Source organism: Canis lupus, chromosome 25, assembly GCF_003254725.2.
Source record: "Canis lupus dingo isolate Sandy chromosome 25, ASM325472v2, whole genome shotgun sequence".
Classification (NCBI taxonomy): Eukaryota; Metazoa; Chordata; class Mammalia; order Carnivora; family Canidae; genus Canis; species Canis lupus.
Window position 1 is genome coordinate 1,425,823 of NC_064267.1, and position 21,540 is coordinate 1,447,362.

The window sequence follows — 21,540 nt, forward strand, 5'->3', positions numbered from 1 at the left end:
ATTCAATCTCTCGCCTAATTACACGTCTATTCAACCTAATTCTTCATGAGTTCAGGTAGCTTTTGTATTTCTAGGAATCTGTGCATCTTATCTGATTATCCAATTTGCTGGCATATTGTTCTTCAATAATACTTTTCTTTCCATAGAATTGATAGTAATGCCCCACTTTAATTTCTGGTTTTAGTAATATGAGTCTTCTTTCTTCTTAGTCCATCTAGCTAAAGCTTTGTTAATTTTGTTGACATTAAAAAAAAATTGTTGACATTTTCAGAGAACCATATTTTAGCTTGACTTATTTTCTCTATCGTTTTCTTAATTCCATATATCACTGCTCTCATCTTTATTATTTCCTTTCTGTTAGATTTGGGTTTAGTATATTCTTTTCTAGTTCCTTAAGTTGTAAAGTTAGTTGCTGATCTGTTATTTTCCTTGTTTTTTAATGTATTTATAGCCATAAAGTTTCCCCTTGATACCACTTTCAGTGCCCCATAAATTTTGGCCATGTTGTTTCATTTTCATTTGTCTCTAAGTAGTTTCTAATTCCCTTGTGATTTCTTATTGTCTTAACAACAATTGTTAAATTTCTACAGATCTGTGATAAAATTCTGAGTTTCTCTTCTGTTACTGATTTGTAACTTTATCTTGTGATCAAGAAGATAATTTGTATTATATCTATCTTTTAAAATCTACTGAGATTAATTTGTGGACTAATATATGGTCTACCTTGGAAAATGAGCCATGTGTATTTCATAACAACGTGTATACTGTTGTTTTTATCGAGTAGAGTGTTCTGTATATGTCTGTTAGATCTGGTTGGTTTACTGTGTTGCCTTCTGTCTGGTTATTCTATCCATTACTGCAAAAAGGCTATTAAAGTTTCCAACTATTCATGTAGATCTAATTCTTCCTTCAATTACATCAGTTTGGGACACATATATTTTGCTGGTCATTAGTTATGTAAATATTTATAATTGTTTTAACTTCTTGCTACATTGAACCTTTTATTAATATATAATTGTCCTTTATCTACTGTAACCATTTTTGATTTAAAGTTTATTTTATTTGATACTATTTTAGCTGCATTTGCTCTCTTTTGGTTATATTTGCAAGGAATATCTTTGTCCTTCCTTTCACTTTGTGTCTTGTATCTAAAATAAGTCTCCTGTAGACAGCATACAGTTGCATCTTGTGGTTTTATTCATACTGCCAATTTCTATCTTTTGACTGGACAGTTTAATCCATTTACATTTAAAGTAAATAATGATAAGAAACTTACTTCCATTGTTTTGCTATCATTTTCTATATACCTTATAGGTTTTTTTTTGGGGGGGGTCTATCATATCCTGCATTACTGTCTTCTTTTAGGTTGGTTTTTGTAGTGAATGAAACATTTAAATTCTTTTCTCACTTCTTTTTGTGTATATTTAGCTATTTTCTTTGTGGTTACCATGGGGATTACATTTAAGGTCTGAAAATTATTTAACACTCTAACTTGAAATTACCAGCTAACTTCAATAATATACAAAAACTCTACTCCTTTATAGCTCCATCGCCACTCTGTCAGTTGATGTCACAAAATATAAATTAATAATCATTTAAATGCATTAGCCTATTAAATTATGTAGAAAAAGTATGGAATTACAAACCAAAGTTACAACAATACTAGCTTTTAGAATAAATCTTTTTTAAAAGGTATTAGTCTCTTAAATCATGGAGAAAACAAAAAATAGAGTTCAAACTCTTGTTACAATACTAACTTTTTATTTTTAAGATTTTATTTATTTATTTGAGAAAGAGGGAGAGAGCATGAGCATGAACGGGAGGAAAGGCAGAGGGAGAGGCATGGAGCCTGATGTGGGTGGGGCTCAATACCAGGATCCTGAGATCATGACCTGAAGTCAGGTGACATGACTGAGCCACTCAGGTGCCCCAATATTAGCTTTTAATTGCTTATGTATTTACCTTTATTGAGATTTTTATTTCTTCATAAAGCTTGAAGTTACTGTCTACTGTCATTTCATTTCTCTCTGCAGGGCTCCTTTGAACATTTCTTGTGGGGCAGTTCTAGTAGTAATGAACTCCCTCAGCATTAGTTTATTTGGGAATGTCTCACTTTTGTGAAAGAACGCCTTCACTTTTGAAAGACAGTTTTGCCATATAAAGATGTCTTATTAAAGAGTTAAGGAACATTTAATGTGCTCAAAGCCACTGCTTTCTAGCCTCCAAAGTTTCTTTTTTTTTTTTAAATTTTTTATTTATGATAGTCACACACAGAGAGAGGCAGAGACACAGGCAGAGGGAGAAGCAGGCTCCATGCACCGGGAGCCCGATGTGGGATTCGATCCCAAGTCTCCAGGATCACGCCCTGGGGCCAAAGGCAGGCGCTAAACCACTGCGCCACCCAGGGATCCCTTTTTTTTTTTTTTGCCTCCAAAGTTTCTGATGAGAAACCTGCTGATAATTTTATGTGACAAGTTGCCTTTCTCTTGGTATTTTCAAGATCCTTTATTTTTTGTTTCAAATTCTAATGTGATTATAATTACAAAGGATGTTGATGTGGGTCTCCGAGTTCATCTTGTAGTTTGTTGACCTTTTAATGTATGTTTACCCCATATCTATCATCAAATTTGAGGATTTTTCAGCCATTATTTCATCAAATATTCCCTCTGCCCTCTAACTGCTATCTTCTGCAACTCCCATAATGCATGTTAGTCTGCTTGATGGTATTCCACAGGTCCCTTAGGCTTTGTTCACTTCTCCTATCTTTTATTCATTCATTCCTCAAATTCAGTAATTTCTAAAGTCCTATTTTCAAGTTCATTGATTATGTCTTCTGCCTGCTAAAATCTGCCTCTGAATCCTTATAGTAAAATTTTCATTTCAGTTAAAGTATTTTCAACTCCAGAATTTCAGGTGTCTTCTTAGGTTTTTCAACTCTTTATGAATATTTTCATTTTGTCCATACACTGTTCTCTTGATTTTGCCCACATCTTCCTTTAACTCTTTGAGCATTTTTAACATAATTGTTTTAAAGCCTTTGTCTAGTAGATCTACCATGTTTTTCAAAAAGTTTCTGTTGCTTATGTCTTTTCTGTGAATGGCTACACTTTCCTCTTCCTTTGTTTACTTTGTGTTTTTTTTGTTGTTGTTGAAAACTGAACATTTCAATGTAAAAATTTGCTAACTCTGAAAAGCAGATTCTCCTCCTTCCCCAGGGTTTGCTATTTTCTGTTACTGTTTTCGGTTTTTTTAAATTGTTATCAGTGTACCAATGATCAGCCTGAGATGTAACCTTAAGGTCTTCGCAGCTCTCTTCTGAGCTGCTCCTTTCCCTGGACATGTATGGTTAGCATTAAAACACCTAAGGTGAACTGGGAAGTCTTCTATATTCTCCTACATTCTGGAGAATGATCTGTTCATAGGTGTGAATAAAATTATCTATAAACTAGGTCTAAGCCACATGTTCTTTAATAGTTTTTCTTTTCTTGGTAGGTATATTCAAGCTTTCCGCTTCTTTTTCATTTTTTTTTTGTCAATATATATTGTCTTAAAATCAGTCTTTTTTTTCCCGATCTTCAGATTATTGTAGATAATACAGATTGTGTTATTGTATAGTAGATAATACAGATTCCTGTATTTTAACATGGTGTTTCCTAATGAATTTCGATTCTTATCTCTGGTTATTTCTGATATTCTAAATTTTTAACTTCCTTTTTTCTTTGGCTAAGAATTTCTAACACATGTCATGTGTTGCCCAGGATAACAAATCTGCTGTCCTTGTTTTACTAGAACTCTTTATACAATACTTGTCATTAATAATGTCCTTGATAATCTATTCTCTTGGCTCTTCTCATAAAACTCTTTCTTCATTTTTCTCCTGCCTCTCTTGTCATCCTTCCTCAGCATCCCACCATGGGTGGGCTTCTTTTCTTCTCTTAAGTATTAGGGTTTTCCAAGACCATATGTCCTGTGAACTCTACCCTTTTAAACATGACTCCTAGTGACCTCATCCAGATCCATGTATTCAACTACTTTTTACACGTTAAGACTCTCTAAACCCATATGTACAACTCCCAGCTAGATTAGACAAAGAACAACAGGATGTTTCAATGTATCCTGTTATCCTGTCTACCTAACATGGGCAATATTATCTTCAGCCTATAAACCTTACCCTCTTCCTATATTCTATATACTTGTGATTAATTTTGGTATTCCTAGGTTGGTAATGTAGAAATTATTATTATTTTTTAAGATTTTATTTATTTATTCATGAGAGGCACAGAATGAGAGAGAGAGAGAGAGAGAGAGAGAGAGAGAGGCAGAGACACAGGCAGAGGGAGAAGTAGGCTCCATGCAGGGAGCCTTACGTGTGACTGGATCCTGGGTCTCCAGGATCAGGCCCTGGGCTAAAGGCTGCGCTAAACCGCTGAGTCACCCGGGCTGCCCTAGGAATTATTTTATTTTTTTTTTTTTTTTTTTTTTTTTTTTATTTTTTTTTTAATTTTTTTAAATTTATTTATGATAGTCACAGAGAGAGAGAGGCAGAGGCACAGGCAGAGGGAGAAGCAGGCTCCATGCACCGGGAGCCCGATGTGGGATTCGATCCCGGGTCTCCAGGATCGCGCCCTGGGCCAAAGACAGGCGCCAAACCGCTGCGCCATCCAGGAATTATTTTAGATTCCTGTCTCTCACATACCCATCCATATTCAATCAGTCACCAAATTCTGAAGGTTTACCTTTATCCCTTAAGAATGTGTTCCTTCATGGTTCTTCCTAGAATCTCTACCTTAGATCATGTATTTTCATAAAAAACTACCTTGATACTCTCCTAATCTTCAGATCTGTAACCTGGTCTCTCTCCTATCTACATGCTATACTACTTTCCAAGTGACTTTTTTAATAAATGAAAAATTTGTTTACTGATGACTCACAGCTTGTGTTCTTGGACATACTGTTTTTGTTTCCTCTACTTAGGATGACCTCTGTCCACCTTCATTTCTGCCTATTTAAATTCCACATTCTTCAAAGTTCAACTCTTCTATCTCCCTCTCTGGAAAGCTCCTTTTCCTTTTGTGTTGGCACAGCACCTTGGGCACATGTCTTTCATAAAATACATAATTCTATAGCAATCATAAATTAATTTAACTATTTTCCACAAAAGGAAAAATGACATGAGGCTAGCCAACCTTGTTTACTACTGTACTCTCATCAGCTAGCACATGTTTATTCATGTTCAGAATAGCATGAATGATTTTTTAAAATTTTTGTTTAAATAAGAACTCATATAAACATATACATAACCAGAACTGTTTGTAAACTTGTGGTATAAACAAAAATACATAAAGCAGGAAAAAATTTAAATAGGTCCAGGTCTATAAATTCATGTTGCTTTTCCAAAGAATTAGAATTGTGCATGTGGGTCAGAAAGCAGATTCCTATTAAGGCTTCTCTGAGCTTAGGGATATAAAAATTGACTAGGGAATTCTAAATTGGAATGCTACTCACTATTCTATATTAGCCTATTAGAGTGGTATGATTAAAAGAAAAAAACATAGGGTGATTGTGATGTATCCTTAAAAGACTTGAGTCCTTAATAATGAAACAAAAATAAAGAAGGATTTGCTTATTGTAAACCCATTCATTAAGGTTTTGCCACAACACCCTGCTCCAATGAAAAATATTAGTTCTCAGGATTCTTTTTGTGGTTGGTTGTTTTTTGTGGGGAGTTTTTTGTTACCTTATTTTCATAATTGATTGTAGTATACAACTCAAAGGGGCATAAATTTCTTAAGGACAAAACTGGTCCATTAAAGAGTAAAAATATAAAGCAAGCTGTTTAGAAAAAAAAAATTAGTAAGAGTTTCAGTTTTCCAATCTGTATATCATCTTAGCCTTGACCTAAATAAAGTTTGCTTTAATTACAAATTTTTGGGTTACAGAAAACTGGTAGTGAAACTAAGGCTTGAGATTCTACCTCCAATTATGACTCAATGTCAAACTGTTCCAGGAACCCAGCCTATAAACCTAGATCCAGTAAAGCCATCTCAAAATAAATTTTGTTGTTCACAAGAAGAACTCAAAAGAACATTGTATGGAATGGGAAAAAAATGGTCACCTATGTAAGAACTGTAAAGCAACATTTTTAAATGTGAAAGATTCACACTCACATAGTTTAAGAATTGCATTTTTCTTTTTTTTTTTTTTTTTTAAGAATTGCATTTTTCAAACATACCTTGTCCATTAATTTACTTGCATGAAGACTCAAGCTATTGAAGAAGATTTTTTTGCTTAGCAAATGCATTTCTTCAATGGTAGTCAATAATGTAGTTGCACTATTTCCAACAATGCCACTAAAAGCAAAGAATATTTCAGGTTGCAAAACAGAGGCTAAAACAATCACTTCTTTAACTGAGTATAATTCATTTAAAAGATCTAGACTTAGGGGCACTTGGGTAGTTCAATCAGTTAAGTGTCTGACTCTTGATTTCAGCTAACGTCATGATCTCAGAGTTCTGAAATCAAGCCCCACATCAGGCTCTGAGCTGGGCATGGAGCCTGCTTAAGATTCTCTCTCTCTGCCCCTCCCACCACATCCCCCTCACGCTCACTCTCTAGCTCTAAAAACAAAACAAAACAAAACAAAAAATCAATCTAGATATTTTAAAAAGTGTGTATATAGAATATAATTTGTGAATTAACAACTACTCTAGGTTCATATAAAAATGACAGGGTATTTTTTTTTTAAGAGTTAGGTGATGAACAAATGTTTTCAGTGTTGCACAATCTCTTTTAGAAAAAAGACACTCATAATATGCAAACTCATCTTTCTATTTTTCTCAATTATAGTAAATGCACCTCTTGATTATTCAAGACCTAATTTTAATTTTAAGGAAGCCATTCCATCAATAGCTCTATTCATAAAATATTTAAATTTTATTAACACTGAGTTATTATTTCAATTAAGACTGTTACATCATATCTAAATTATAGTTTCTCAATTTTTATACAGCTGCCTAAATAGCAATATATTTAAACTGATTATGAAAATCTGATAGTATTTTAAAATATTGAATTATTAGCACATTCTGTACTCCTCAATTTGCTATTATAAGGATATTTCTTAGACCTATCCAAGGAGTTTCTCATTTTTGCAAGAATATAAGACAAGCACGTATATAAAACAATCCCAATTTTATTCTAACTCATGTACTGAAAGTCATTTAAAAATGTGATGTTAGGGGAAAGGTTTTTGTTGATGTGAAAATATACCATAATCCAGCAGGAAACCCTAATTTCCAACAGCACAGTACCATCTTAGTATGCCTAAAAGAAATTTAGATTGCTCAAAATAAATATAATGGCTTGATAAATACTAGTAGATAGTAAGCAAATGAAAAAAAAATACAGCAAATTTACAGAAAACTGGTAAGCTGCATATAACATTACAAAAGCAAATACTAATACTATATATTTCAATGCATTTTGAAACTAAAACAAATTGTAATGAATTCTTATATAGTTAATGCAGACAAAACAAATTAAGTTAAAAAGAATACAGCAAACAGCAAAGTAAAAGCAAATTCCTAAACAGGCAGCCATAATACCTACATTATAAAAAGAAAAATATTTCAGTTAAAAATATTATAAGCTACACCAAAATAAATTGAAAAAAAATCATCATATATGCCTATGCATACAATAAAAGTAAGTATGCCGCTGAATAAAAGTATACCATACCAAGCAACAGGGAAAAACACTGAATGGAAACAAACAGAAACTGATATTTTATTTATTTTGATTTTTAAAAAATTTTTTAAGATTTTATTTATTTATTTTGAGATTCCAGAGGGGAGACCATGAACAAGAGCAGGAAGACGGGTGGAGGGAGAAGCAGAGAGAATCTCAAGCAGACTCCAAGCTGAACACAGAGCCCAATGCGGAGCTTGATCTCACAACTCTGGGATCGTGACCTGAGCTAAAACCAAGAGTGGGATGCTTAACTGACCAAGCCACCCAGGCACCACAGAAACTGATAATTTAATGAAAACTTTGGTGAGATATCAAGATATATTTACATTCAATTTTTTTTAAAATGGAGTTATCAGTCATATTTTGCATTTACTCCGATCTAGAACTTACTAGTATTTACTAAGTACTCACTAGGTACCAGTAACTGGGGTAGATACTTGTAGGTGCTTTTTGCATTTCATTCCATATTTCTATCTAATATGCTTATCCTATTATATTTTTCAACATTAGGTATTATATAGAAAAACCCTGCTAAAGAAGATGATAGTTAAATCCTCTTAGATAATGCTCATCCCCCGCCACAATATACTCAAACTTCATCTCTCCTAGGCTCCCTAATACAGTTATCTCACAAGGTTCTGGTGAATAAATATTCAACGTTTACATTATTATAGTCATGTAAATACTATTCAGAGCTTCCCAAGGCATAAGATATTTCAACATAAGAGAATGAGCAGGCTGATAAAGAAGATTAAAACCCTGTGTCACAGCCTTACAGTAGGCCTAAAGAGCAACCAGCCCAGACTAGAGAAAGAGAACAAGGTCTCCAAGATGGATGTGGGAAGGTAAGAGGAGGGAGAAGTCGGGAAGGATTGGTTGATATACTTGACTATATGGTGAGAAAAGATAGATTCTACTTTTGAGTTTGGGTCTGAAATAATAAGGACATAGGAAAGTAAGCAAGTATAAAAACAAAGCAATTATTAACTACAAAGAGAGAAAGTTTTACAAGAAAGGGAATGTAATCAAAGTATACTGGATTCCCTGTTTTTATGGGTTCTTCTTCCTCCTTTTCTTGGTTTACTACAGACTTTTGATGGAATCCATCCTCTAGGAGTTTTAGTGTATAGGATGCAAAGTATTTTTTAAAACTTGTATGTCTCCCACTTTTCCCCAACATCACTGGCTATTCCTTTCCAATTTTCTTTGCGGTTTTCTTTTCTTCCTAACCTCTAAATATTAGAGCTCCCCACAACTCAGTCCTAAGCCTCTTTTTTAGCTACACTCACTTAAGTGATCCTACCAAGTTCTAATGCTTCAAATACCATCTATATGCTGCAAACCAACAGATTTATAGGTTCAGCCTTAATTTCTCTGTTGTCTGCTCACTCAACATTTCCCACTGTATGTTCACAGGGATGCTGACTCTGACATAGTCAAAACTGAGCTGGGCTCTTCATTACCCACTCACTCCCATCCACCTGTCTTCTCCAAGTTCCTCCCTCTCAGCAAATGGCAATACCACTCATCTAACTGTTCAAACCAAAAGCCAAGAATTCATCCCTGACTCCTCACATCTCACCCTCTCTAGTCTATGTATATATCTTACTGTCTCTGGAAACAACTACTTTTCACCACCTCCAAGACTATCACCCTACTGTGACTCATCACCATCTCTACTAAGAGTACAGACAGCTTCCTAAATACCATCCTTGTTCTACTTTACCCCACCACATCACATTATCCAGTGCCCAGAGTCACCTTATAATCATAAATCAGCTCAAATCACTGAAACACACACCTCACCACACACACATCTTCTCCAACTCACTTAATACAAAATCTAAATTTTCATCCTAGCCTACAATGTCCTACATGATCTGGCCTCTGCCTGCCTCTCTGATTTCATCTCTCCCTACCTTCCATTCATTCTAGGCCTTCCTTCTGGTCCTCTAAAATGGAAGCTTTTTCTGTCCTCAGGGTCGGAGTGCAACCTGCCTAGGGCACTCTTCTCAGAGATCTTTATATGCCCAACTTCTTCACACTATTTAGGTCTGTACTCAAATATCACCTCCACCAAAAGGACTTTAAAACTGCTACATGTGCATACAGCTGCTCATATGTGGTCATTCCCTATACTTTATTTACTTTCTCCAGCTTTCTTTCTCCTCAGTGCCCTTATCACCAGATAAAATTGTTACTTTATATATACTTGCCTTTTCACCCATTAAAATGTAAGTGTAAGCAGTTTTGTTCACTGCCATTTCCTTTGCATCAAGAAGAGTGACATTTATAATCTGTTTTTTTTAATTGACTAAATGAGGAAATATGTGAACAAGTAAAAAAAAAATTGTATGGAAAAAATGTACCAAACGTCATCCTCAAAATCATCATCTTCAAAGATAGAAAAATTATAATTCTGAGTCTAAGCAACCTATTACCCTCAGAATTCAAATGATCTTTTCTTTGCATTCTTTGCATTAGAAATTAAGTTATCATTATCTTCAAATACTAAATTTTGTGCAGTACTATCATGGGTATTACTACATAAATAATGTAAAAAATAATTTATCACTATATCACTACTTTTGCCTAATATAGTATTAGTTATAGTGCTAGCTGCTTTCAGCTGTTCTTGTGTTTCCACAATATGGATAATTTTATTTTAGGAAGCCTATAACATCACAATTGGAACTAATTTATTGTTTTTCAGTCACAGCAAGTGGTGGTAATAAATTTATATCTAAAATGTTAGAGGACTAATGCAAATCCTATTTCTTATTAGTTTTATTGCCTATGGCTTGTTGGTTTTATTTAAAAATCTACTAATAGCATATGAAATCCATCTCTTAGCTGTGAAGTTTTGGGTGGCTAGTCTCAGCTCTAGAAGGTAGGTAACATCACTGCCAAAGTCTTTTGGTGCTTCTTGAACTAGTGATTCCCACATCTCTCCTGGATCTGTTAGTTATAATAACCCTCCTGGATTTTAACAATTGGACTTCTGTTCTTGATTCTAGCATACTGGATGAAAGATAACTGTTAAATCATTCTAATAAACAAGGAAACTATCAAAAATCTAGCTTGAAAAGACATTATTTTAACACAACTACACATGGAACATGGTCTTACAGTGAAATTAGAGAGCTCAAGTGTATAACATCACTTCAAAGTGAAAATAAATGCATACTTTAAAGTCAAAGATCATATTACAGAGAAAACAAGTGGTTCCTAATTAAAGTACCTTTTATTTAAAGCAGATAAAGCTATAGTTCTGCTTTATCACTAATAGGAAACTAAATAACACTATTTACATCAATGATAGGACACTTCACTTATTATTCCCTATTCTGAGTATAATGTATAATTACATTAGGTGTCATGGATCTCTTTTACAAATGCAAAAGGATTAAAAAAATACCCTATAAGTTTTACTAAGTTGTATGTGTGCACGTATCTGTGAGTGGATGTGTACAGTTACATCTGGGGAAGAAAAGGCAATAACAGATCTCCAAATACAGCATAAATAATATGTATATAATAATTCATATGGTGTAGAGGTTCTGCTAGTTATATTTAGTCATACAAATGATGAAAACAAAACAAATAAAGCAAAAAACAAAACCCTTATACTGTGTTCTAACTGAAATGATTTATTACACAGGATTTATTTATTTAGTTAGTTTTCTTTTTAAGATTTTATTTATTTATTCATGAGAGACACAGAGAGAGAGAGGCAGAGACATAGGCAGAGGGAGAAGCAGGCTCCCTGCGGGGACCCTGATGTGGTACTCAGTCCCAGGACCCTGGGATCATGACCTGAGCCAAAGGCAGTTGCTCAACCATTGAGCCACTCAGGTGCCCCATCATATAGGACTTAATAAAACACATTTAACCATTCCACTTACCTGATTGTATGATGGTAAAATTTGAGGAGGTTAGAAATTTTATATAACAAAACTGCCCCAGGTTCAGCAACTATTACTTGTTCAATTCGAACCTATTAAGACATGTGAAAAAAAATTAAACATTTCTTAAAGGCTTAACTTTCCTTCAATAATCACACGTGGTATTAATAGCATATAAAAAGATAAAATTTAATATTGTAGAAATCACAAAATTCCTTCTAAGTAATTTCTGAATATTAAATTATAGGGGATGGTTAAAATAAAAGAAACATTTTAGCACAGATATACTCCATAAAAAAAAAAAAAAAGAAAGAAAAGAAAAGAAAAGATCCATTACCTACAGAATTAGGTTCAAGGCAGTTGCTACCAGAAATGATATAATGATGAGGTCATTGTGAGGTTTTTCACCAGATTATAATGGAATTTAGTTCAGCACTATTTGCAAAGCAATTGTTACATCCCTAAAAACAGATTATCAATGCAAATACTGCCCTATCACCAAATATTCAGAAAAAAATCACAGAATTCTTATCTTCAAACTATTATACCAATTTTCCTCTTTCATTAGACAATAATAGACAAATCTTAAATTAGTACCAATATATATGTCTAATATTCTTCTATACTTCAAAGTTAACTTGATCTCTCATAAGGAATCTTTAATTAAACTCCATTCCTCACTGACCTTGCCCTTCCTTTGTATTCCCTAATTAATGGATACAATCTAAACTGCACTGATTAATGTGCTTACTTGCATATTATATCTGTTCTTAAGCTGCTGCTTACATTGTGTCTTCTTGTTTCCTAACTAGATTCTAAATACAGACATTGTGTTTTCTGCTTCTTTTACATCTCTATAGCATCTGGTAGAACAGTATATACACAGATGCTTAATACATGCTTTTGAAAGTATGTAGTTTCTCTATACTTAGATTTTGGAATATGTCATAATGCCAACATATGAAATTTGCTAAAATAGATTTTACAAATATATGTATGAGCATATAAAACCCTCTTAGATTACAGAAGTTAAATGACCTTTACATGAATACGTTTATGAAATTTATAATCTTATGGCATAAAGTACTAGTGAGGTAACTGACATGTATTATAAAGCACAAATGGCATGTGAATTTAAAAACCAAGATTTTTCATATTATAATTCCTTTCTATGTCCAAGGCCTGGATCAATAGTGATTTAAATTATATATTATATCATTAAAAGTAATACTTCCTAAATCTTAATATAATTATTAGGTAAAATATAAAAGATATTAATTGTGAACCGACAGCATAGAACCCACCATAATTTATGAAGGTCAGAGCATACAGTACACTAGTTTTTATTAAAAGAGATAGAATTCAAATGTCTGCTGGTAGTCTGCCTGCAATCCAGAACATTCACTTAAAAGAAACATCATTTTACCACCTATGCACTTGAAAAACAAAAATTTAACACATTAATTCTGATAAGGCTAGCTTCAACTCTAAAATAGAGATACCTATAAAGTAACAGGCTTGATGTTTATGATACATAGCAGCTTCTCCACAATATATGCAATTTTAAGCTTAAATACAGATTTTTAAAACTGGAAATAATCATAATTTATGCATACATTTACAAATAAGTAGTCTACCACCTATGAAGTTTTACTTTATTAACACATACTGTAAAGGTTAAACACAGGATAGAGTAAACCAAATCCACAGTTTCACAGGGTGTTCTTCATTACCATTACAACCTTTTCTTTATGCTCCTAAAAATTTACATCTCCCCTTTCCATTTTTTTTTTTTTTAATTTTTATTTATTTATGATGGTCACACAGAGAGAGAGAGGCAGAGACACAGGCAGAGGGAGAAGCAGGCTCCATGCACTGGGAGCCCAATATGGGATTCGATCCCGGGTCTCCAGGATCGCGCCCTGGGCCAAAGGCAGGCACCAAACCGCTGCGCCACCCAGGGATCCCGACATCTCCCCTTTCCTAAAAAGGATTCACTCCTACAAAGAAACAAGATTGAGTGAGAGATATTTAATCAAAAGATCCAATACCATATGCCATTATGAAAAGTTTAGAAAAAAATTCTATTAATGGAATGTAAAATATTTTATATTGCCTGATATATTTTATATATATTTTTTGGTCACTAAAAAACATTTCAAATTATAATTGTAAAAGAAAATGTTAAAATAATTTGTTGTTGTTGTTTTTTCTCAGTTGACAACTGCAGTATTTCAACTGAGAATATTAGATACCCAAATGAGGTCATATAGGAAGAAAATTCTTAAAATAGTATAAATTGTCACTGTGAACACCTGTTAAATATTCTCTGGAGTATGTACTTAAAATTACTATCAGGGATGCCTGAGTGGCTCAGCGGTTGAGAATCCACCTTCAGCTCAGGGCATGATCCCGGGGTCCTAGGATCCAGTCCCGCATCAGGCTCCCTGCAGGGAGCCTGCTTCTCCCTCTGCCTGTATCTCTGCCTGTCTCCCTCTGTGTGTCTCTCATGAATAAATAAATAAAATCTTTTAAAAAAATCATATGAAAAGATCTAAGGTTTCTGTCACTTCAGAAACTAAAAGAATTTTTATTCATTTTACAATAGAAATATTTTTGCTTGCTTACTAGCTTTTCCTTCACCTTTTGATATCTTACATTAAAATTTCACAGGCAATCACAATAATGCCCTACAACTGTTATAAACACCTTTCTGGACATCAATGTTTAAGAAAGATGAAATGAGGTATATTTTAAAACATAGGCACATTTTGGTATATAATTTCTTTATATAAGCAAAGGGTATAATTTTAATATTTTTAACATCATAATAACATTTCTTACTCTGACCAGAGTTTCTTACCAGAGTAAGAAATTCTTAACTCCATTCCAACCCCCAGATTCTAGAATTATATTTTAAACAATTACTTTAACAACAACAGAAAGAGGAATCAGGAATATAATGAACATAGTATCACAAGTAAGGAAGGGAGCAGAGAAAGATAAGGCAGATAAAATACAATTTATTCACCAAAGCAATTTACTCATTGTTATGATAAGTTTCATTTAACTCCATGTAGTCACAAAAAAATAAGAAAAGTGTAGAAAAAGAAACATTTTTATTCTCTCTTTTTTTTTTTATTTTTCCAATAACTGCTAGTATACAAAACAAGCAACATTTACATTAGTATAAATGTCTGAGAATCAAACTGTGGCAAATAAATATTTCATTTGAGAGAACTAAGTAAAGTAGTTTCAAAATATTGTGCTATTGGGCAGCCTGGGTGGCTCAGCGGTTTAGCACCACCGTCAGCCCTGGGCCTGATCCTGGAGACCCGGGACTGAGTCCCATGTCAGGCTCCCTGCATGGAGCCTGCTTCTCCCTTTGCCTGTGTCTCTGCCTCTCTATCTCTCTTTCTCTGTCTCATGAATAAATAAATTTTAAAAATCTTAAAAAAAAAAAAAAATTTGCTATTCATTTACTGAATATGCAATTGAGCCCTATAATGATCAAATTATAGTAATAATTAAATCTGTAAAACAGTTGTTACAAGGGTATGTCATCTGATATTTCCTTGCCTACAACAAAATACCAAAGAAAATCTTAAAAACAACAAAAAAATTAGTTTTAAAATTAAGTTCTTGGTTAGAATAAATCCTAAAACTTTCTGGATTTCAACTTCCACATAGTAAATTAAAGTCAACAACAAGGAAAGTAAACGAACAAATGCCAAGTATCCTATAAATATTAATAAAGAAAAATAGCATCTGCTACAGGCCTAATAGGTGTCAGAACTGTGTACTTCATCTACACAGTTTTCTCATTCAATTTTCACCTACTGTAATGGCAGGTTTTTCTTTTTTTTCCTACATTTTTATTTACTTATTTGAGAAAGAAAGCACAAGCAGGGGGGAGGGGTAGAAGAAGAGGGAGAAGCAGACTCCCCGCTGAGCAGGGAGCCCATGCCACAGGGGCTCAATACCAGAGCCCAAGGCCAAGGTTTAACAAACTGAGCCACAAAGGCACCCCATAGTAGCTATTTTTATTTACAGGTTCAACAGAAGAAGCAACCTGAACAAGTGAACACAATTAAGTGGCAAAGTGGAACTTTTAACCCAAGTTTGACTTCAAATTCTGTTCCTTATACTATAAATAGTAATAATAAAACTTACATGTTATTTTATACTTATATTTACCATCATTTATTGCTATAATAGGCAAAAAATGTACAATGCTTGAAACAATAAAGTAAATGGAACAGGTTCTTAGATGATTTCTGAGAAGAGTTCATAGATTAGTTATTTCAACTTAAAGAACTTTTTTCAATTGCTTAACATAATATGGTAAAAAAAAAAAAATAAGTGACTATGTACAAACTAAGAATATTTCAAATTTTCTTCCTTACAGAGAAAATGGGCAATGATTACTTTAAAATGTATTTTATTGGGGATCCCTGGGTGGCTCAGTGGTTTAGCGCCTGCCTTTGGCCCAGGGCGCGATCCTGGAGTCCCAGGATCCAGTCTCACATCAGGCTCCCGGCATGGAGCCTGCTTCTCCCTCCTCCTGTGTCTCTGCCTCTCTCTCGCTCTATGATAAATAAATAAATAAATCTTTTTAAAAAATAAAAATAAAATAAAATAAAATGTATTTTATTATCCTACACTAATGTGTTAACTTGAGAAAATTATAGCTTGACTTCAAGCTGTTAACAGTTTTTTTAAACTCATAGGAATAAAGCAATCATTTAGCCAGACATCATATAACATATATAAAAACAAAATATTTACCTTTAGAGGCCTGCACACACCCTCAGTAATATGCCCAACAACTTCCTGAATATTTTCTTCAATACCTACAATCAATTACAACATAACTGAAAATGTTTTTCCATATTACACATAAGTTCAAAAAATTAACAAACAATAATGCATATTTTTGGTACTATAACAAACATTTAGAGTCACATAACAATATTTTATTAAGTTCAATACCTTTTAGGACATTATTAATTATGTTAATACCTGGGTCTAGAGCGTTGTTAATTTATTGCACTGCTGACTAATAAAATGAACATTACTTCTTTATGAAAAAGAGTAAATGTATGAGTCACAGGAAAAATTGACTAGAAACATATCAATTAAGGAAGTGATGTGAAGATGTATTAGAATTTGTTCAAAAAATGCCTTATTCTGGGCAGGGGTGCCAAACACAGAAGCTAAAGATATAAAGATGGAAAGCACACCACGTAATCTAATAAAAAAAACTGGCATTTACTAAATACTGACCATTTACCAAGCTCCTGTATACTTGGCATTTACTGCTTGTAACCACCTTCTTTTTAATAGACGGAGAAACTAAGGCTTGGAAGAATGAAGCCATTTTCAAATAACCTATTTCATCTAACTCTGATCTATATTCTTCCAACTCTTCACTGCCTCTCACATATCCTTTATTAAAACATCTTTTAAGAAATTCTTTTAAACTAGGTAATTAGGATAACAGAAAACAACTTTAAAAAGTTTAGACCCTGTGCCAATTGAACATACATGCTGAATCTAATTTGAATATCAAAGAGTGAAAAAAAAAAAACCCAGGAGGGTAAGTAAGGATTGTCCCCAATTTGTACACTAGACCCTCCTGAAGATCACGTTATGAGCCAGAAGGGTTTAGGGCTAGGCAATGTAACACAGTCAAGTGATACACATCATAATATTTCTCTTTAATTCCTATTTAAGACAGACCATCTTTATTTCCCATTTACCCCTCAAACTCTAACAGGCATCTTAAGGAAGTCACAATACTAAGAAAATCTGAAATTCTGTAAAAAACAGACATAGCAACTCAAAAATAATTTTTCTTCCTGAAATCAAGACTAAAATTTAAAGTACATTTAGAACTCCATGAGTAATTATTCAAAAATCTTTACAACAGTCACATGAGAATGAATAAAGGGGCTGGGTAGTATAAAAGAATTAGTAGCTTAATGGTCTTAAACAAGTTACTGAGTCTGTTTACTCATAGATAAAAGGAAGATAATACCACCTCTCGCCTCCAAGGAGTGGCTCTAAAGATCTGAGACAGTGTATGCGGCACACTCCAGAAGTACCTTCAAAGTGAGGCAAAGGAATCTAGGCCTGATGTGGGAAGACTACGAGGGAACAGTATACAAGTGTAAACAGCTGTGTGACAGGAAAGTGATGGAGGAGAGAAGCCTATTAGCAGAAAAAGGAGGAAGCCAGAGAGAAAATTAATTAGGGTGCTTATTGTGCCACTTAGGTGTGAAGAGTTTATCTCAGTGAAGACAACGGCAGTGAGAATAAAAACAGAGAAGCCTTGTGTTACTTTCTATACTTAGACATTAGCAATTACAACCAGAGGACCCACCTTGTATAGTTACATGCTTTAAGAGAGCTTCAAGATGTTCTTTTTCAGAAGCAGTAGCTTGATGGAGCCAAGCCAACATATCTCCTACATATCTAATGTAAAAACTAAATGTTAGTATTTCCTTCAGAAAAACATAGAATATTCCAATACTGTCTGATTACTATACCTTAACGGGTCATGGGAGTGCATTTCAATGGGCCTAGGTGTGCCTCCTGGGCCCCCTCTTGTAAGAGCATCAATAAATCCACGAACAACAGTGCTTCTTCTAGCTGTTCCAAATTCATCTAAGGTATACCTAGAAAAAAGTTATTTGAAAAACAGATGTTTCTGTTTAATGGTTGTATCAAACTATTCATGTAATTTTCGAGATAAGCAAGACATCTACAGCTTCTTTACACAACTCTTAAGCAATACCATTTTTAAACAACAAAAAATACTTATGAAATAACCTTACCATAATGAAAATTCAGCCTAAACGTACATATTTTTACTACTCTTCGGAAAGAATGCTGTAATTTAGGGTCAATAACAGGGGCAACATTAATAAGGGACAGAGAAGTGGTTTTGGTAAAAGTAAAAATCAAGGAAAGGTGAAAATCTGGGATTCTTCTGGTTTCAGTACCCCTGGAGTCCAAAATATGATGTTCTACTGTTCACACAGGCCATACTCTCCAGTTCTCAAAAGACTGCTCACAGTTAGAACTCTATAATTCAAAAACATTTTTTCTTCTACCATCAAAATTTGCCCCAAACATACTATTTATATTTAAAAGCTTATTTTGACTCCAATACTAAACATGAGTTCCTTTAAATTTACTGAGCAACAAGGCCTACAAAGCAAAAACGTTTTTTACGTATATTTAGAAGTCATCTATTGTGGTTAAAAGGAAAAAAAAAAAGACTTCCTAAAGTGAAGGAGTTTACAGGAAAGGGAACTTTGAACTGCGAGATCAGACAATTTTGGGTGAAATCACAATAGGGCTTAGAGCTGTCAAGGCAGCCCATTTCTTGGACTAGAATCAGTCTTGGTTTTCCACTATCACCACTATTCCTTACACTCGTCCATCAATTCAAAGTTCTTGCTATTTTAAAAGTACACAGAAAAATGAGAGATTTTCTTCATAGTCCAATGTCAGCAGATTCTAGACCCATGAATTTTTAGAGATCTGAACAGTTTTCTAACAGGCTTCATATTAAAAATTATCTCAGTACCCTATATATAAACCAAAGTTACCAAAATTTGAGATTTTGGTTGCCAAAAAAATTAATTTCTTATACTACTATAAAAACTATACTGTTTTCTTTAATATGCTGCTGATTTAATTAAAAATCCACATTTTTCCAAGGGCACCTGAGTGGCTCAGTTAAATAACTGACTCTTGATTTCAGCTCAGGTCATCATCTCAATCATGAGATTGAGCCCCATGTCCAGCTCCATGTTCAGCAGGGAGTCTGCTTGAGATTCTCTCTCTCATTCTGTCCCTCCTCTTGATTGCACACATGCTCTCTCTCAATATGCAAATAAAATCTTAAAAAACAAATAAAAAATAAAAATCCACTTTTAAACATAAGAAAGCTAGAAGAGAGAATATTTTTAAATAAAAGGGTAAGTGTGGTAAAGTGGTCTAGATCAATAAATCTGTAGGAATCTGAACCTTTTTAGAGGGCTGTTCTTTAGAAATCAGATCATGGTCTTTTGTGTTTGTCTTCAGTTAAATGGAAATGCTTCAGAAATTCTGTGCAGTGGCATACAACTAGTAGCATGTCAAGATGAAATGCACTATCTCCCTAAGCTCTAAGCCTGCAATGACCTTGCAATCACTTTCTATTTTTTAGAACAAGTTAGAACCAAAATGCTTTGATTTTTTTCCCTCATGCTCTTAAATTATACATATGTGTAGTATAAAGAATGCATTCCTTTAAATGATCACCAATTCTATGAAATGACTTTGATTAGTTTATTACTTACAGCACAACATTCACAAACTTTCAACTTCCCAAATACATAAAACTAGTCCTCATTCTCAGGACTCAACCTGCCATAATAAACAGAAGCAATGTAACTTCTGAATTACATTCAGTGAGTGAATAGGCCTATTCACTCTGACCACAAGTTATGTTAGAAACCGGTAAATTCACTGGCATTTTAAATGACATTTTAAATGACAAACACTAGACTCTGATCTGTATAGTTATAATTATATGAAATATACATATACATTAATATGAATGTTAACCACCCTGCAACAGATACAATTTGAGGCAAAACCAGAATGCACTACAATGAATCTTCAATGACATCAATATACATGAAATACCTTTTCCCAGGGAAAGAAGAAAACTTCTTTGATTAAAAAGAGATTATTTCCCAACAAAGGTGAAAAATACAAAATGGAGCTCTACAAAAGGGAATGTTAAAATTATACAAATATTCTAAAATGCCTCCGGTTAAAATTAAAAATTAAAGTCTCCATTTTTAATCTCTATAGCAAAAAAAAGGAAAAATTCTGGTCAAAATGCAAATTAAAATATGAAAAATGCTGATCAAAAATAAAGAAAATAGTGTACAAGCCTCTAAGAAATGTAACAAATACATAAAGAATGAAGAAAAGTCAGCAAATTACTACATTCTTTAACACTTTATATTCTGAAAGTCTATGAAAGGAAGGAAGATGTCAATCTATTCTTTGCAACTTACAATAAATATCTTTATGAAGAAATTTTTTTTGAACATTTTTAACAATTTTTTCACTTGAGAGAGAGCACATGTAGAAGAGAGAAGCAGAGTGAGAGGGGGAAGCTGACTCCCCACTAAACAGGGAGCCCTAGCCCAAGACCCTGAGATCATGAAGTGTCTGAAGGCAGACACTTAACACACTGAGCCACCCAGGTGCCCCATGAAGAAATGTCTATATTTGGTTTATTAAAAGTTAATAAAACATTAGCACTCTAGTTACATACTAACTAATAAAAGGTGGGTATGGAAACTTTTCCCAAGGACTTCAATAATTACCATTTTTCTTGCACATGATACCTACACATTTGAGACACACATTTGAGAGAACAAAGCAGTTACCCATTACTTAACTAAAGTTCATATAGTGCCATCTGGTGGTTAACATGATACATTGTTAAATTTTTCCTAACTATAAAGAAACTGCCACTTTGGAAATAAATGATTACTTAAAAAAAGGCCAATTTTCTCTTTTTTTTAGCATCCATCCAATGGGAATCAATTGATCTTAAAAATCCTCCTTTTTCCCCAAGTTAACTTCCAAATGCCTTTTACAGTCTTTCCAACTCCACTGCCCCCCTATTTCCTGGCATGTGCCCCTTCAAGATACATCTTTTTTGTTCTTTGTCTTTCAAGCTTTTTCCTGGCTATTACAACAGACTCTATATACACTGCTCTGTGGCTGACAACATTCCAGTTTACTTCCTTGCAAAATAAAAATAATAGCTAATATTTAGTGATGAGCAAAGCGTTATACTAAACGCCTT

The 21,540-nt window shown here is 33.7% G+C and overlaps 1 protein-coding gene across 7 annotated transcripts in view; it reads right to left on the bottom strand.

Annotated features, from left to right (window-relative positions):
- The window catches only part of COG6 (component of oligomeric golgi complex 6), a 185,712-nt gene that overhangs the window by 140,951 nt on the left and 23,221 nt on the right, over nucleotides 1-21,540 (bottom strand). For all 7 annotated transcript variants that reach the window (XR_004817203.2, XM_049100807.1, XM_025462398.3 and 4 more), the window contains 5 exons: nucleotides 18,206-18,334; nucleotides 18,040-18,131; nucleotides 16,443-16,507; nucleotides 11,655-11,746; nucleotides 6,233-6,350 (listed from right to left, as the gene is read on the bottom strand). Coding sequence is in view for 6 of the 7 variants with exons in the window: in XM_049100807.1 (XP_048956764.1) it covers nucleotides 6,233-6,350; nucleotides 11,655-11,746; nucleotides 16,443-16,507; nucleotides 18,040-18,131; nucleotides 18,206-18,334 (496 nt within the window). In the remaining variant the exon portion in view is untranslated. The remainder of the gene's footprint in view (nucleotides 1-6,232; nucleotides 6,351-11,654; nucleotides 11,747-16,442; nucleotides 16,508-18,039; nucleotides 18,132-18,205; nucleotides 18,335-21,540) is intronic.